This window comes from Scyliorhinus torazame, chromosome 7 (genome assembly GCF_047496885.1).
Source record: "Scyliorhinus torazame isolate Kashiwa2021f chromosome 7, sScyTor2.1, whole genome shotgun sequence".
In the NCBI taxonomy this organism is placed as follows: domain Eukaryota; kingdom Metazoa; phylum Chordata; class Chondrichthyes; order Carcharhiniformes; family Scyliorhinidae; genus Scyliorhinus; species Scyliorhinus torazame.
The window spans coordinates 307,065,776-307,083,611 of NC_092713.1; the positions used below are offsets into that span (position 1 = coordinate 307,065,776).

The 17,836-nt window shown below is 51.7% G+C and overlaps 1 protein-coding gene across 6 annotated transcripts in view; it reads right to left on the reverse strand.

Moving 5' to 3' along the window:
* ndst1b (N-deacetylase/N-sulfotransferase (heparan glucosaminyl) 1b) overlaps nucleotides 1-17,836 on the reverse strand; it is a 320,572-nt gene that overhangs the window by 71,414 nt on the left and 231,322 nt on the right. For all 6 annotated transcript variants that reach the window (XM_072512714.1, XM_072512712.1, XM_072512713.1 and 3 more), the window contains 2 exons: nucleotides 13,852-13,939; nucleotides 8,930-9,084 (listed from right to left, as the gene is read on the reverse strand). In XM_072512714.1, the coding sequence (XP_072368815.1) occupies nucleotides 8,930-9,084; nucleotides 13,852-13,939 (243 nt within the window). The remainder of the gene's footprint in view (nucleotides 1-8,929; nucleotides 9,085-13,851; nucleotides 13,940-17,836) is intronic.

The window sequence follows — 17,836 nt, forward strand, 5'->3', positions numbered from 1 at the left end:
TATATATGTATATATAATAGATTGGGTAACAGACTCTATTCTCTCTCTAATTATCCTAGAAGATGGACGAATCAGGGACGTATACGGGGGAAGGGATGGTTCATGGTGTGAGGTCACGTGATGAAACCTCCAGGGATACCCCAACCAGAGTCGGCAATCGTTGTGTTGGTGTGGCAAAGCAGAATTGCGATCGGCGATCACCGACGCCATCGAACGGCCTTGTCACGTCAGACTCTGTGACGCGGCAAAGCTGTTAAATCTCGCGAGAGGTCTCTCGTGAGATTTGCGACACTCGGAACGCCTCATGGGATCTCACGATCTCTCAGGAGACGGCGCGATCTGGACCTTGCAGTCGCTGGTTCGGGCGTAATGGCACATGGGGAGAGGTTTGGGGGGGGGGGCGAGGGGTGTCTGCCTGGCCATCAGAGGCTCCTGGGTGGTCAGGCTCTGGGCAGGCTAGTACCCTGACACTCACGTTGCCACTTGGGCACCTTAGCACTGCCAGCCTGACACCTTGGCTCTACCAGGGTCCCCGGGTGGTACTGCTAGGCTGGTAGTGCCAGGGTGCCCGAGTCCCAGGTTGCCCGTGCCAGGATCGATCCGAGGCGCCCTGCCCTTATGAGGTGGGGTGAGGGCGGGCTCGTGGACGCCCTAAAGGTAAGTTGTGACATCGGGGGAGTCCAAGAGGGGCGAGATCGAGGCAGCATTTAAAATTGGCGCCCTGATCTGTTCCTGCACTGACACAGCTGTGTTCGCCAGTGCAGGAAATGAAGAGCGGGCTCGGTGGGGCATTCTCGGCCGAGAAACACCCCGCCAAACGCACCCAAAACGAGTCTCTGTTTTTTCCCCATTAAGTCGCGCCCGACTCCTTTATCCATTCATTGGCACAGTGCCTGGGTCCAGGTACTGCTTGTCGCCTTTACTGCCCATCCCTCACGGACCAGAGGGGGGAGAGTGAATGTGGCGAAACATTCAAACTATTCCCAACCCCTCAGGTAGGTGAAAGTTAAAAAACCCTCGAGTGTGTTTCTCACTCAGAAATCCCTCCCCATTAACAAGTAAATACAGGGACAGATGGAGAGATGATTACACCTCAGGCTGCGAGGGGTTTTCACTATGAATAGACTTGGTGCCTTGATTTACATCTCAGCACACAGCAGAGGCAATTTGGCACCAATTTTGCAGGAGCTGCTGTTGGATAACCTGCTATTTTCTCACTCCTGTTGCGGTGGCGGATCTGTGCAGAAAACTGAATCCAACCAGACTTGTAACAAGCTCCCAGAACTTTATAAAAGCCTCAGTCACATCGGCGGCAATGAGAGAAATAATGGACGGATTTAGCGGCCCTGTTTGCAAATGCTGTAATGTTCATCAAATCCCGCTGAGGCCAAGGGCTGGATCTTTCCACCCCGCCCGCCACAAGAACGCCACGGGCAAGGCGCGGACAATGGAGAAGTCCATTGACCTCGAGCGGGATTCTCCGGTTGCTGGGCGGATGCGGCCCGAGAATCCCTCCCAAAAATGGGATTTGCGCCGACGAGGTTTCGGAACGTGATCTTCCTGGGCCCTCCCCGATGGCAGGATAATGCTCATGCCCAAGAAGGGCGCAAACCTGTTAGATACATAGAACATAGAGTGCAGAAGGAGGCCATTCGGCCCATTGAGTCTGCACCGACCCACTTAAGTCCTCACTTCCACCCTATCCCCATAACCCCTCCTAACCTTTTTTGGACACTAAGGGCAATTTGGCATGGCCAATCCACCTAACCTGCACGTCTTTGGAAGGTGGGAGGAAACCCACGCAGTCACGGGGAGAACGTGCAGACTCCGCACAGGCAGCGACCCGGCGGGGAATCGAACCTGGGACCCTGGCGCTGTGAAGCCACAGTGCTAACCACGTGTGCTACCACGCTGCCCCATTTACATGATAATAGCAAATTACTGCGGATGCTGGAATCTGAAACCAAAAAGAAAATGCTGGAAAATCTCAGCAGGCCTGTCAGCATCCGTAGGGAGAGAAAAGAGCTGATGTTTCGAGTCCAGGTGACCCTGTGTCAAAGCCCATGAATTTTTACATGAATTTGAATCAATTATGACATACTGAACATCGCACCTTCAGCCCTCGTCGAATCTTCCCACCCACCAGCCCCGACGTACGCCAGCGTAAATCACTACTGCTCTTTGAACACAGGAACCAGGCAACTATGAGAGAGAGGAAGGAGTGGAGCATCACTGGCGCCACCTCGCACCAGGGTGTCCAAGGGGTCAGAGCTCACCAGGGAGACCGTGTGGTACCTGTACCACATTCGTGCTGATTTGGAGCCACGTACTGGCAGAGGACAGCCACTGCCCGCGGCCGTGAAGGTCTTAGCAGCCCTCAACCCTTACGCACCAGGGTTGTTACAGGGCTCCACAGGTGATGTGTGTGACATCCTGCAGGCTATAAGTGTGCCTGTGCAAGGGATTTGGGCAATGTTCATTTCGACCAGGCAAGATGTGAAGGCTATGGAATTCGGTACGATAGCTGGTCTGCCACAGGTGATCGACTACATCCATGTCGCTCCACGCGCCCCTTGGCATCAGAGAATCCCCTTCATAAACAGGAAAGGGGGTTCCAGACCCTCAAATGTGCACCTGGTATGTGACCACCAGATGTGATTCACGTACGCGTGTGTCCGTTTTCCAGGCAGCATGCACCATAGTTACATCATCGGGCAATCGTGGATCCCTGGTATTTCTGAGGGTCACCCCAGGCTGCAGGGATGGTTGCAGGGGACAAGGGATATCCCCTGCAGTCTTGGTTGACGATGCCAGTGTGGAGACCAGAGTCCGTAGCCGAGGCCCGGTACAACGGGGCTTACAGTACCGCCCAGTCTGTGATCGAGCGGTGCATCGTCCTCCTGAAGATGCGCTTCCGCTACCTTGACAGGCCCGCTGGGGTCCTCCAGTACAGCCCCCAGAGGGTTTCCCGTATCCTGGTTCTCTGATGTGCCCTACATAACCCAGCTCTGCAGCTGGGCAACAACATTCATGAGCAAGGCCTGGAGGAGCAGCTCGTGTCCTTGGATGAGGAGGACGTTCAGGAGGGAGTTGAGGAAGAGGTGGTGAGGAGCTGGAGGATGGAGGCCCGGCGGGGGTGAGGGTGTGCATGGGCTGGAATGCTAGGCACACTGTAATAGCCTCCGGCATCATAGAACAGGACCAGCACGTTGTCCGCCAGTGCAAAACAAACCAGCACCCCCTGTCGTGACCCCCTTCCTTACACTTGTGAACCCCCTCTGCTGCCTTCCACGCCCTGCTGCCCGAGATGTCCTTGGCGCGCATCCTCTGGAGGGCTGGAACCTGGACGGCCCTGGCCTACTTTCACGTGGCGTTGGTGTTGTCACATCACCCTCTTCTGCCCCCTATCCCTGAGATGCGCCAATGTGAGGAAGGGGGGATTCAGAAGGGCTGGCCAATTCCCTGGGTGGCAGGCCCCAGGCTGTGCTCCAGCAGATCCTCCTCACTTGGGGTACTCATGTGCCCCTGGGTTACTCCATGGGACAGATGGGCAGAGGGAGTGAGCTCCAGAAGCCTCATCGTTATCTGGAGCTGCCTGGATTGCCGGCAACATCTCCTGCAACAGAAGGCTTTGGGACTCCTCCATTCGGCCTTGTAGTCACAGGTACGTCACTGACAACCCTTCCTGATATTCCCGGCTCCGATGTTGCATCTCCTGCAGCTGAGGGACAGACGTGTCCGGAGGCACGGCACTTGGCTGGGACACATCCTGGGATCCAGCAGACCTCTGACTGTCCAATTGCAGCGATGCTCCTGCCTCCACTTGATGTGCATCAGAATCTGTGCGGTGCTCACCATCAGTGACCCAGAAGCCTGCCTGCTGAGTTCGCCCACCGGGGACTGTGTCTCTGTGATGGTGGATGGTGCAGTGATAGCTGTGACGCTTCATCCATGTCCTCCTCCCAGGAGGTGTTGAGGGTGGGCAGTGGGACTTTGCTAATGGATGGGTCAGGCTCTTCCGCTGATGTTCCTCAAGGCAAGGGACATGGTTTAATACATGGCCTGCTCTAGGGTTTGGACTACACCGAGCTCACTTGAGACTGGGTCATCTGGATAAAGGTTCAGTGGCTCCTCATTTTTCTCTTGCAGGCCCACCTCGCTCTCAGTGCAGGTCCACTGCTGCTCCTCCGCTGTGAACCCCAGGGCCCTCTCCTCGTATGGAGTCAGGATCCACAGTTCGGGCCTGCCACAGTCTGTCTTCCGTTGCTCATGGCGGTCGTGGGCGAGCTTCTCCTGCAGGAACACCAATGGGGATGATGTGAGCTGGATGCCTGGCGGGTCAGATGTCGATGACACCTGGCGGGTGTGGGCACTGCGCCTAATGGGCCGCTCTTCTGATGAAGAGCGTCAGGGGTTTGAGGATGCTGGTGGGAGGTCGGATGCTGGGGCCCTGCCAGCTGGCAGCATGCGTGATTGAGGTGACATTGTGGGAGGTGGTGGAAGGGCGCAGTGCAGAGAGGAGACAGGGAGCACTTACCCGAGCACAACAGACTTGGTCATTCAACTTTTTTTGCATTGCACACCCGCCACCTTGGTCAGGCTACTGGCACTGACCAGTCCAACCACCGTCTCCCAGGTGGGATTGGTCACCTTGTTGGAGGGCCAGACCGAGGGTATAGTGTCGCCCACCTCTCCACCGTGGCATCCAGCAAATGGCTGAGGGCCCCTCCGTAAATCTAAGAGCTGGTTTCCTCGCTGCCATCCTCCTGGCTTGACTGACAGCACATGTTGTGGAGTTGTTTCAATGCAGCGTCAGATGACCCTCGGTGCTCAGATGAGCCCCAGGTTGAGCGAATCTGACACTTTGTTTTACACATTCTGGAAAAAAATATATTTTAAAGGTGTCTGAAAATTGTGGTCCGAATCACTCCATCAGATCCGAATCACACCACCGGGCCCGGATCACACCACCGGGCCCGGATCACACCACCGGGCCCGGATCACACCACCGGGCCCCGATCACACCACCGGGCCCCGATCACACCACCGGGCCCCGATCACACCACCGGGCCGCGATCACACCACCGGGCCCCGATCACACCACCGGGCCCGAGCCCTGGCTGCTTACAGAACAGCGTGTGCAGCATCCCTGTAAACCAATAATTATAATATCTGAAGGACAGTCAACAACCGTTGTAAAGCTGCGGCACAGAGATAGGCGGATATCCGTATTAACAAAACAGAACAAAGGTACTGAGAGCACAATTGCAGAATTAACGGCGCAGTCACTGGCCCACAAATAATTCACAGGGTCCGTGGAACTAGACGCAGACAGATTTAATCAGCGAAGGTTTCACAGGAAGCAGGCAAAAGCAAGAGCGTACTTCTAACATCCTTTCACTCCCTTATATGTGTCGCGCTGAATGATGGCTGACACACCAAAGAGGTCCTAACGCAATTCACAAACAACACCTTCTCTAGACTATGATAGTGGCGCGGTCCACCTCCTCGGCCCCATCAAACTCTGCATCTTACCACATGGCCTGTCCTTTGTTGTCCAGCTCAGAGTGACAAACAAGACATAGGGCGCGATTCTCCACTCCCACACCGGTTGGGAGAATCGCCTGGTCCTCCAAAATTTCCCGGGATGCCGGTCCGGCGCCCTCCCGCGATTCTCCCAAGCGGCGGGAACGGCCCGGTCGAGTTTCGCGGGCCGCAGGCCGGAGAATCGCCGGAGACACCGAAAATGGCGATTCTCTGGCACCCCTGCTATTCTGAGGCCCGGATGGGCCGAGCGGCCAGGCCAAAACGGCGGGTTCCCCCCGGCGCCGTCCACACCTGGTCGCTGCAGTCGTGAGTGGTGCGTGAACGCTGCGGGGGGGGAGGGGGGATCCTGCACCGCGGGGTACCTCAGATGTGGGGTGGCCCGCGATCGGTGCCCACCGATCGTCGGGCCGTCCTCTCTGAAGGAGGACCTCCTTCCTTCCGCGGCCCCGCAAGATCCGTCCGCCATCTTCTTGCGGGGCGCACTGAGAGAGGACGGCAACCACGCATGCGCGGGTTGGCGCCGGCCAACCCGCACATGCGCGGATGACACACGTTATGCGGCGCCGGCCGCGTCATCTATGCGGCACCGCTTTTACGCGGGCAACAAGGCCTGGTGCGGGTAGATGACGCGGCCCCGATCCTGGCTCATTGTCAAGGCCTGAATCGGTCGGGACCGGGGCCGTTCCACGCCGTCGTGAACCTCGATGGCGTTCACGACGGCGCGGCCACTTCGGTGTGGGGGTGGAGAATCCCGCCCATAAACTTTGCACACTTGTTGTAGGATGTGAGTTTGGAAAAGGGGGGGTGGAGCGGGAGGAGATTATTCACTTTGCTAATAAGAACAGAAAAACAGAACGGTATAAATGATTAAACTTATAAACATTGGTGTTCAGGGAGAGTTGTATTTAGCTTGCTACAGTTGGGCTTTGGTGAGACCATGTCTGGAATACTGTGCAGTTTTACTCTCCACATTTAAGAAGGGATTCACTTGCATTGGAGCTAGTAGAGCGAAGGTTCACTGGATTGGCTCCTGGAATGACGGGGGGAGGGGTCGACTTATGATGAGAGGCTGAGTAAATTGGCCCTGTATTCTCTGGAGTTTAGAAGAGTGAGAGGTGATCTCATTAAAACAGGTAAGACACTGAAGGAGTTTCACAGGGTAGGTGCTGAGAGATTGCTTCCCCAGACCGGAATCTCGAGGGGACACAGCGTCAGGATAAAGGGTTAATCATTTAGGACAGGACACTGTACATTGGTGTGTTGGTGTACATTGGGGCTGGACCCTCGTTGGCCAACAGGACAGGAAGGGCAATTAGTTAGAGAGGAGAAAGGTACAATTGCGCTTAGTGTTAGTAATTACAAAGGTTCATCGGCGGGTGTGTCAAAGGCCACAGAGGATATTTTGGGGCATATTCAGGGAGGCTTTAAGTCTGGGACAGTGTCAGAAACTTAAGGAGAGCAGTGATGAGCAGGGTAAAGGACAGTGTGAAACTTCATTCATCTGATCTTCTCACTGCTGTCCTAATCTGAGCTCAGAGAGATTCACATCAGAGTTGGGAAAACGTAATGTGGTTGGTGCTCTGTGGATTTACAACAATAAAGACGAAATACAGTGTGGAGGACGACAAGCATTTATCATGCAGCGTTTCTCAGGCTAAGAGAGACACTGAAAGAAGTCACTGTGCGTCACAAATACTTTACTGAGCACATGATTGGATTGCAGAGCTTCCCCAGCTCTGAAGCACAATAGCATCTTTCAAGCAACACAGTGGCTTGTTTTCAGAATGACTGCTCACATGACCCCCAGCAGTTCTCTCTGCTTTGCGACAGCGGCTTTAGAACTCATGGGATGGATTTTCCCGGTCACCCTCGGGTGGGGAAGCAGGAGACGGACCCGGAGCTTAGGGCACCATGCCCACCAGCGGCAGGCCCGGGGTCAGCCGTGACTCCACCAGCTGCAAGGGACGGGGGGCAGGCTGCAGCCCAGCCGAGACCCTCGGTGCAAATGGGGCCATCGACGTCTGACTAAGGGCCTCATCCCGACGTCATTCTGATGTGACGGGAACGGAAGATTCCAGCACGTTGCGTGCAACCCGGAAGATTGAACCCTCCGGGGGTGGGTGGGTTGGGGTGCCATCTTGTTGGGTCCCCGGTACCAATGCGGTTTTGTCTCCCTCACATCCACCCTCTTCCCCTGCCCTGTTTAAAATGGTGGGTGCCGGGCCCATCACTGAATACCATCTCCTCGACCCACCTGCAGTACCAGAAGTGGCCACCGCTCGTTCTGCCGGCGCAGGCGTGCAGAGCTACCAGCTTCCGATTGGCCAGCAGCTCTATGAGGTGGTACCTGCGCCTGGAGACAAACAGAAGTCCCGCTTCATACTAATTAAAAATTAAAGTGGGGACAGCTGGCTAAGTGGCGGTGGGCATGTGGCTGACATTTATGCTGGGATGTGGGGAGCTTGCCCTCAATGCACAGTAGCACAAGTGGATAGCACTGTGGCTTCACAGCGCCAGGGTCCCAGGTTCGATTCCCCGCTGGGTCACTGTGCGGAGTCTGCACCCCGGGTCTGCGTGGGTTTCCTCCGGGTGCTCCGGTTTCCTCCCACAGTCCAAAGATGTGCAGGTTAGGTGGATTGGCCATGAAAAATTGCCCTTAGGGACCAAAAGAGGTTAGATGGGGTGATTGGGTTACGGGGATAGGGTGGAAGTGGGGGCTTAAGTGGGTTGGTGCAGACTCGATGGGCCGAATGGCGTCCTTCTGCACTGTATGTTCGATGTTCTAAGTATATTCCAGCCCATCCCTCTGGAGAGAGAGGAAACAGTTCAGAGAGGACACACCAGAACTCCACAATCACATCGTCAACGTGCAAATGCCCCAGTTTATGCTTCAACCGTGAGTGTTTTTTTGGTCGATTGTATCCAAGAGCGACATTGAAGTCTTGAAGCTGGTGGCGGGAGCAGCAATGAGGATGATCCTTGACTTTAGAGATACGAGAAAAGACTGGAGACATTTGAGGCTCTCAGGCCTCTGGAAGGTGGGGTGACAGACAATGTAGTCTCAAGCTCGTAAATAGCACAGGCAAAATATTACTTTAAAAATTAAAACTAACAGAATAAAGGACGCATTTCAGACAAGCGAGACACAAATTTAGGACCAATCACAAATACGAAAGAGTGATCAAAATGTGGCGGGGCAGAGGCAGAATACTTTGGAATAACGTAAAGAGGAGTTGGATATATGGGTACAAACTGTGCATTCTTTCCGCACAGTGATCTGGAGTGGACCAAATGACCTTTGTCGTCTATATCGACATTGGCATTTTAAAAATACATATTCAGGGCCACTGAAGAAATACAAATAGCTCCTCCTCCAACTCACCAGTGCAAACTGTTTGTTGAGGAGCATTTGTTCTGCAAGAACAGACTGGTTGTGAAAGAGATGTGGCTGCATATGACTCCACATGTGGGGAAACCACCAGAACTCGTCCACGTTGGCCAGGAGAAGATTGTCTCCTTGGTCTTCCTCGTCAGTTCCTGAAAGAAAAACGATTGACAACTAACAAGAGCACTTGCAAAGTTAGTACGTACAACACCAACAATGTGCATTTATTTGGCACTTTTACTGTAGCTAAACATTCCATAGTACTTCAATGAAGCGATTATCAAACAGAATTTGACACTGAACCACGTAAGTCACTTGTTTGTACAGAACTGGAATATTGCCGAAAAGAGAGACAGGTTGTTGTCATGTGAGAGTACCTTTAAGAAATGGGTGTTTAAGAAATGTACCTTTAAGAAATGGGTGTTTATCAGTGATGTCAGAGTATGGGTGGAGCTGGGCTGTCTGTCAGCTTTTTACTTCTGTTTTAGGCTGTTTGCTGCAGGGTGTGTTTTAGTTTCGTTTTCAGAGCTGGATAGCTGCAGTCACAGCCAGAAGGTATATTAGAGTCGCTCTCTGTAATCTAAAGACTGTAAATCGATCCTTTGGTGATTTAAACCTAATAACTGCTCTCAGTAGTGACTTTAACCTGATGTGCTTCTGTTAAAATTTTTTAAAAAGTCTTATGGATGTTAAAAGGACAGCTTAAGGATTACTTAGTGTTGTATTCTTTGGGGGTTGTATTTGAATTGATGGTTGCTAAGATGTTCGCTGTATGTTTTAAAAAGGTTAACTTGAGTTCATAGAATAAACATTGTTTTGCTTTAAAAAATACTTTTCCATTTCTGCTGTACCACACCTGTAGAGTGGGCCGTGTCCTCCCCATACCACAATCTATTAAAAGTTGTGGGTCAGGTGAACTCCATGATACACTTTAGGGTTCTCTAAACCCTGGCCCATAACAGTTGTCGAATCTTTTCAACTGGCATTCAGCAGGAGAAATGCAAGAATGGCAAATTTCAAAAAGTCAACTCTGCAGTATAAATTGTGGTAATAGTTTGAAATGAGGTATTCTTGTGTTCGGCCTGATGAGTGCAAGGTTAAAAGATTCAACAACATGTCTCTCTTTTCAGCAACATTCCCACCAGAAATATTGGAACAAGTGCCCAAAGAGTTTGGTTAAGGGAGCTAAGGTTTAACGAGTGCCTCAGAGGAGGAGAGAGATGGGGAAGTAGAAAGGTTTAGGGAGGGTATTCTAGAGCTAAGGGCCTCAGCAGTTGAAGGCCTGGAGAGGTAGATGATGGAGACAGGAGAGGGGGATCAAGGTTGGGTAAATGCAGCCCATTGACGAACTGTACCATAAGGAAGCTAGATTCAAGCTTTGCTCTAGGTCAGACCAGTGATAATTGGTCTCACCTACCCTGGACTAGGGAGGTAGAAAGAAATTGAGGATCTACTATGTACTGTCCCGCACTATTCAGTGAGTGATTCTTTCTGGAGGGTAGGTTTGGGAGGACAGGATCAGGGCTGGTTGCGATGCCATTCACAATTAAATGTGGTCCTCATGCTCTAGGTTCACACATGGAATAGCCATGCAGAGTAACTGCGGAGTAACTGGTAAACAGAGGTCTTAGTTGGCTGACAACAATTGTAAAAGTGAATCTCAGCTGATATCAGTAGCTTCATGAGAGAACAAACACACCAAATAAAGTGTCACTTCAAAGGTCGGAATAGGACTTCCTGGTATCACCGTCCGTTACAGGTAGCAACAATCTTGGGTATGTGGGGCGGAATTTAGTACCCTCCTCCATGATGGGTTTGGTGGCAGAGGCATTTAAATCGGGCGAGATGGTGGCGGGTTAGGACTCCGTCACCTGTGCACTTCTGAAGTCCATGACGCAAAGGCTCAATGAGGGGTTGATGCCAATGGTGTTCACCCGGCTTGGGGAGGGGCAGTTACCACGCGGGAAGGTCGAGAAACAATTCCTGTCGGGATTGCTTGTGGGTTTCCATCGGGGGGAGGGTCCCTCATTTAAAGACACTCAGTTGCCTGATCGAGGGACCTGGCACCGGGAAGGGACGGCCCACTGAGGGTCGGGCCCCCCCCCCCCCCGGCCCACTGAGGGTCGGGCCCCCCCCCCACCCCCATCCAAACTGCCTGCTCGTAAACCTCGCCCCTCCCACCATCGCTCACCTCTATCCTGGGTTTGTTAATGATCCCGGGCCTCCGGTGGGTGCACTACTGCCGGCGGCCACCACTTAGCCGGTGGCAATGGTGAGCCATGAAGAGGTGCCAGTCTCTGATTGGCCAGGGGTGAATTTCCCGAGTCCAGGATCCTGGTGAAGGCCTGCCCCTGCCCACTGGCACTTAATGCCTTCCCAGAGGGGAATGTTTCCCCCATTTTATTGGTGTTCCATTTTAAAGGATACAAGCCCAGTTCAAACCAGGATCATTATTTCCCCGTGTTTTCCTTCTGGGTTGGGTTTTCCTGAAAAGAGGCAGTGTGTGGCTTTCATTGGCTCTCCAGCTGGCGGGCCCAATCCCGGTCGCCTATATTAAATTCCGCCCACTGTGTGAAACTTGAGTTTGTGTACAAAGCTAAAGGCAGCCAATTCTCATTCTGCACCATGGCCCCCCCACAGTCTTTTGCTTGTATTTTCAAAAAAATATTCAAGGGGAGGGGGGTGGCACTGGACGAGTTGCCCTTGCAGAGAGTCAGCAAAGAATGGCCTCCTTTCGTGCTATAAATGTTCTTCTGTTTATCATCGGATGCTGAACTGTCCCTTGCTGCACAACATGGCGATTGGCAGGAGGGGGGGGGGGGTATGTGTGAGCAGGGGGGGCAGTGATGCAGAACAAATGATAGAACCTTGAAATTAGAATGATATAGTTCAGGCGTGTCAAGGGTATTACAAATCTGAAGCTCTGGCCTCCACACCTGTAAAAGCCGTTCATACTCGGGGGTCAGTTGAAAATGTCAAAGCCAAGGGCGTTCGTTAGGCGACGGGTGGTGGAGTTTCCGCTGCTGCCGGCGCGCAGGGTCCAGGACAGGGTGCTTTCGGGGGGGGGTTGTTGGAGAGGGTAGGATCTCGGCAACTTATCAGGTGATGCAGGAGGAGGAGGAGGCCTCGGCGGGGGAGGAAAAAGTTAAGTGGGAGGAGGAGCTGGGGGAGGAGATCGATGAGGTATGTGGGTGGAGGCCCTGGGAAGGGTAAATTCTTCCTCCTCTTGCGCGAGGCTCAGCCTGATACAATTTAAGGTATCAGGTATCAGCCTGATACAATTTAAGGCTACACAGGGCGCACATGACCGGGGCGAGGCTGAGCCGGTTTTTTGGGAGTGAGGACAGATGTGCAAGATGTTCAGGGAGCCCAGCAAACCACACCCACATGTTCTGGGCATGTCCAGCTTTGGAGGAGTTCTGGAGAGACGTAGCGAGGATGGTGTCAAGGGTAGTGAGTTCCAGGGTTAGGCCTAGCTGGGGGCTCGCAATATCTGGGGTGTCGGACGAGCCGGGAGTGCAGGAGGCGAAAGAGGCCGGTATTCTGGCCTTTGCGTCCCTGGTAGCCCGGCGAAGGATTCTGCTTCAGTGGAAGGATGCGAGGCCCCCCGAGCGTGGAATCCTGGATTAACGACATGGCAGGGTTTATTAAATTGAAGAAGGTGAAATTTGCCTAAAGGGGATCTGTGCAAGGGTTCTTCAGGCAGTGGCAGCCATTCCTACACCTCCTGGCGGAGCATTAGGAGATGGTCAGCAGCAGCAGCAACCCCGGGGGGGGGGGGTAAGTTTGTGTCCGGTAGGGGATGCACTATTGTTTACTGGTTAACGTTTATTTGTTTATTTATGCACTTTTGTTTTTGTTGTTTTACTATGTGTGTAAAGGGGGGGGTTCTATTTTTCTGTTGTGATAATCTGTGGGAAATTTTGAATAAACATTATATTAAAAAAAAAGAAAATTTCAAAGCCGTGATTGATTGATTTTCGCAGGACAAGGGGATTAAAGATGATAGAATCAAGGCTGGTAGGTGGAGGTAAGACACCGGGCACGATCTGAAAAAAGTGAAAGCCGCCATTGTCCGAAGGCTGCTCGCTCCTTTGAGGGAGAAGGGGCGAGCTGCCTTTTGTCGACTTAAATTGGCGATCACCGCACCTCAGGTGAGGGTGAGACGCATCAGAGGTGGAGCGAGGCGGGGCTGTGGAGGGCGAGGCACCGATACCTAGAGGAGAGGGTTGCAAGTTTGAAAAAGGGGGAAAATCTTGCACAAACTGAACGGTGAGGTGTGGAGAACGTTCTCAGGTTTGTCTTAATTTTTTTTGTGCCTCTGCATGCGTTGGGAATAAAATACATCCAAACTAAGAGAAGGTGGGGGCCTTCATGGACGACCTCAGCCGGTACGGGAATTGAACCTGCGCTGTTGGCGTCGCCCCGTATCACAAACCAGCCAACTGAGCGAGCCGACGGAGGGGGACGCGTGGCCTCCTCTTGTTGCTCGGAATGAGAAATTTTGGATGTTTTATTCTAAGTCAGAGAGGCTCCAGCAGAGATTAACGCAGAGATTTGCTTTGTGCCAATTAAAGAGTGAGGCAGTGCAGTCTATTAGTTTGACGTATAAAAGCATAATCAGGCCTGATCGTATTGAATGGCGGAGCAGGCTCGAGGGGCCATCTGGCCGGTTCCGCTTCCCATTTCTTAGCCTCTTTTTTTATTCTCTTCAACACCGGTCTGGATCAATAAAATATTGAAGCGCGTGGACTGACTAACACTGCCCACGCCTGTCAGTCTGGATTCAGACGCGGTTAAGTGATGAAAATTTTTTACCAGTCCTCCTTTACTATGAGGCAATTAAATATATCTGCGCAGTGCACGCGGCACACGGCAACGGCCAGCTGTCTGGGCAAGCAGGAGAAAAAGTGACCCACCGGTGTAGTAGAACTTTCCGGAGAAGCCCAGGTTGAAGGTGAAGTCTGGAACGTGGACCCGCAATTGCTTCTGGGTTTCAAGCAAAGCCTGCAAAGAACGTGGCAAGAATGAGTCGGCCAGGCCGATAATCAGCGAGAATTGTAAGGTCAGCAACTAAACGTAGCGAAGTTTCTGCACGAGCTCCAGACGCTGGCATGGCCTTCCTCCACTGACAATACTGTGAGCATCCGTGCCTCTTCCACCCCTCTGTAACTCCCATCTTACCACGAGAATGCACCTTCTGCTTCAGTACACAAGTCATGTACACTTTAAAAAAATAACAGAGAAAATAAAAGATACTGCGACTGGGCCACACAGTAATTGAGAACCTCCCCAGTTCAGAAAACACATAGCTTCTCACGTTGTGTTTTATTATTTGTTCATGGGACGAGGGCATCGCAGGCTGTGCCAGCATTTATTGCCCGTCCCTAATTGCCCTTGAGAGGCAGTAAAGTATCGACCACTTTGCTGTGGGTCTGGAGTCACAAGTAGGCCAGGCCGTGTAAGGGTGGCAGATCTCCTTCCCTAAAGGACATTGGTGAACCAGATGGGTTTAATGGTCATCATTAGACTTTTAATTCCAGATTTTCACTATATTCAAATTTCACCATCTGCAGTGGCAGGATTTGAACCTGGGTCCCTGGATTACTGGTCCAGTGCCAATACCACTATGCCACCACCTACCTACGTGTGGCTCTCTAACCCTTAACAATCGGTAAACCGTGTTCTACAAAGCTCTCTGAGATTTTTGATGGGGTAACAGGGAGGGTCGATAAGGTTAGGTGAGCTAATGTGACGTACTTGGACTTTCAAAAGGCATTTGATAAATTGCAACATCGGAGCAGAATGAATGGGATGCCGGAGTGTAGGCCAACCAGCCCTTCGAGCCCACTCCACGAGGTCATGGCTGATCTTCCACTTCAACACCATTTTCCTGCACTACCCTTGCAAACATAAGCAGCTTGCCTGAAAATGTAGCGCCCACAGAATAGAAATCACAGTGGCAGCACCGATACCAAGTTGGCTGAGTGACAGGGCACTGAGGGTCACACTGGGCAGTTTATCTTTCGGACTGGAGGAAGGTACACAGTGGGGCTCCCCACAGGTCGATAGCAGGATCATTGCTTCTCTTGATCTCGATTAATGAATTCAACTTGAGTGTATTGGGCACAATTTCAAAATGTTACTGATGACACAAAACTTGGAAATACAGTGAACTGCGAGGAGGGTAGTGATAGACCTCAGGGGCACTTAGAGAGGCTGGTGAAATGTGCAGGCAAGCGGCAGTTGAATTTCAATGCAGGGATGTGTGAAGTGCTTCATTTTGGTGGGAGGAACGCAGCAAGACAATGCAAATTAAAGGGCACCATTCTACACAGGGTGCTGTGATAATAGGGCATTCGGGACGGTAAGGGTTAATGTGAGACTGAGGAAACAGTACTGCCAGATTATGATGCAGGAGTCACATGGGAGCAATAGTGAGTCCAGTGGAAGGAGGCATGAAGAAAGCGCTTCAGCTGTAAATATGTCTATAGTTCGGCGTTATTAATAAAGTGATTGCTCAACCACACAAGCCCCCAGACCTCTTCACGGGACAACATATAACTTACTACAGCTACTTACTTACACGGCGGCACAGTGGTTAGCACCACTGCCTCACAGCGCCAGGGACCCAAGTTCGATTCCCGAGTCGGGTGCATCGGAGTCTGCACGTTCTCCCTGTATCTGCGGGGGTGTCCTCCTGATGCTCCGGTTTCCTCCCACAGTCCAAAGATGTGCAGGATTGGCCATGATAAAATTGCCCCTCGGTTGGGTGGGGTTGCGGGAATAGGTCAGCGGAGTGGGTCTAGTGGGGTGCGTTTTCAAAGGGTCAGTGCAGTCTTGATGGGCCAAATGGCCTCCATCTGTACTGCAGTAATTCTATGAGATACAAGGATCCAAAGATGTGCAGGACAGGTGGATTGTCCAAAGGCTAGTTGGGGTTACTGGGTTACGAAGATTTGGGGGGGGGGGGGTAGGTGCTCTTTCAGATGGACTGTGCAGACTCGATGGGCTGAACGGCCTCTGTCTGCACTGTAGGTAGTCTATGATTCTACAAGACACAAACCAGTGAAGGTGGCAGGACAGATTGAGAAAGTTTAAGAAGGCATCCTCGCCTTTATAGATAGAGGTATATAGGCTGAAAGTTAGTAAGTTATGACGAACCTTTACAAATCACTAGTTCATCCTTAATTGGACTATTGTGTCCAGTCTAGGGCATCTTACTTCAGGGAGGACGTGAAGGTTTAAGAGAGAGTGCAGGAAAGATTCACGAGAATGGGCCCAGGGATGAGGGATTTCAGTGATGTGGATAGATTGGGAAAGGTGGGACTCTTTCCCTTGGAGAAGAGAAGGTTGGGAGGAGATTCGATAGAGTTGTTCAAAACTCATGAGGGGCTCGGATGGAGTGATGGGGAGAAACCTAACCCGTGGGTGAAAAGTCGAGAAGCGGAAGGCACCGATTTAAGGCAATGACGACACGAGGGACAAACACTTTCACGCAGCGGGTGGTTAGGTCTGGACTGCAGTGCCCGAGATTGGTGGAGGCAGCGACAATTTTGAAAAGGGAACCAGGCGGACGCTTTAGGAAGAAATATTTGCAGGTGCCGGGGGATAAGGTGGGTGAGTGAAACTAGCTGGGTCACACAAAGCTGGCATTGCCCAAAGGGCTTCCTTATATCTTATCAACTTTCGACAAAGTGCTTCAGATGTTTTACTGTTGCGAAAGGCAATGCAGAAATGCAAGACTTTCTTTCAATGCTTAATTAGAAATAAATAGTCAGAGAGGAAAAAGGTCAAAAGTCACATGGGATGAATTGTGCACCAGCCTGGAACTTGTGCTGAATATCACTGAACCTATTTGACTGACTATTCACAGTCACACTTCACTATTTGTCGCAATGTATTGAACAATATTAGACTTTGTGGCATTAAAGGAAGTGTTGGAAACTTCAACTGTTAATTCATTGAAAGGAAAACCCAATTCAACAGCAAAACAAATGAGGCAGATGCTGCACTGAGAAAGCTCGCGTTGGCTATGCTCGTTTAAAAATAAATACATTTAGAGTACCCAATTCATTTTTTCCAATTAAGGGGCAATGCACCTACCCTGCACACCATTGGTTTGTGGGGCGAAACCCACGCAAACACAGGGAGAATGTGCAAACTCCACACGGACAGTGGCCCAGAGCCGGGATCGAACCTGGGACCTCGGCGCCGTGAGGCTGCAGGGCTAACCCACGGCGCCACCGTGCTGCCCCTTGGCTATTCTAGGTTGAATGCATTTTGTTGAAAGTCTCTGGATCACAAGACACAGCCGTTTCCAAGATCCAGGGGGCTAGGCGAAATGGTTCAAACGCTTGCAGCCCCTTGGCGGCCAAAATATTCTTGTCCTGACGGCTGAACTTTGAAAGGCTGGCCGCTCCCTGATCCAGGACCTCATGCAGATTGTAGAACAGCACATGAGCTACTGTCAGCCCTTAATCCTACACATCATATCAGTTATTACAGTACTGTGCCTGGAGGCATCAAATGGGAAGGTTCAGAAGTAGTTTTAATGCGCAAAACCCACAGTAAACCCTCTGAACCGAGAGTACGGATGACGCGCATGTTCCAGGATCTTCAGAAATCATTATTGAGTTTTTTTTGTTAGACAGCGGTTACATAGAGAAACGTATTCTTGCTTGAAAGAGCAATGGCGCAGAATGCTGCCTGAACAGCAGCAGGCCACACTCAGAACAAATGGATTCAAAATTCCCTCACCCAAAAGTAAATTCCCCAATGGTTGGCTCTGGGATTCTTCATAGAAAGAATAGAATCACAGAAAAGTTACAGCACAGAAGGAGGCCAGTTGGCACATCTTGTCCATGCCAGCCCGAGGGTTCCCAAGTGCCCTGTTTTTAAATA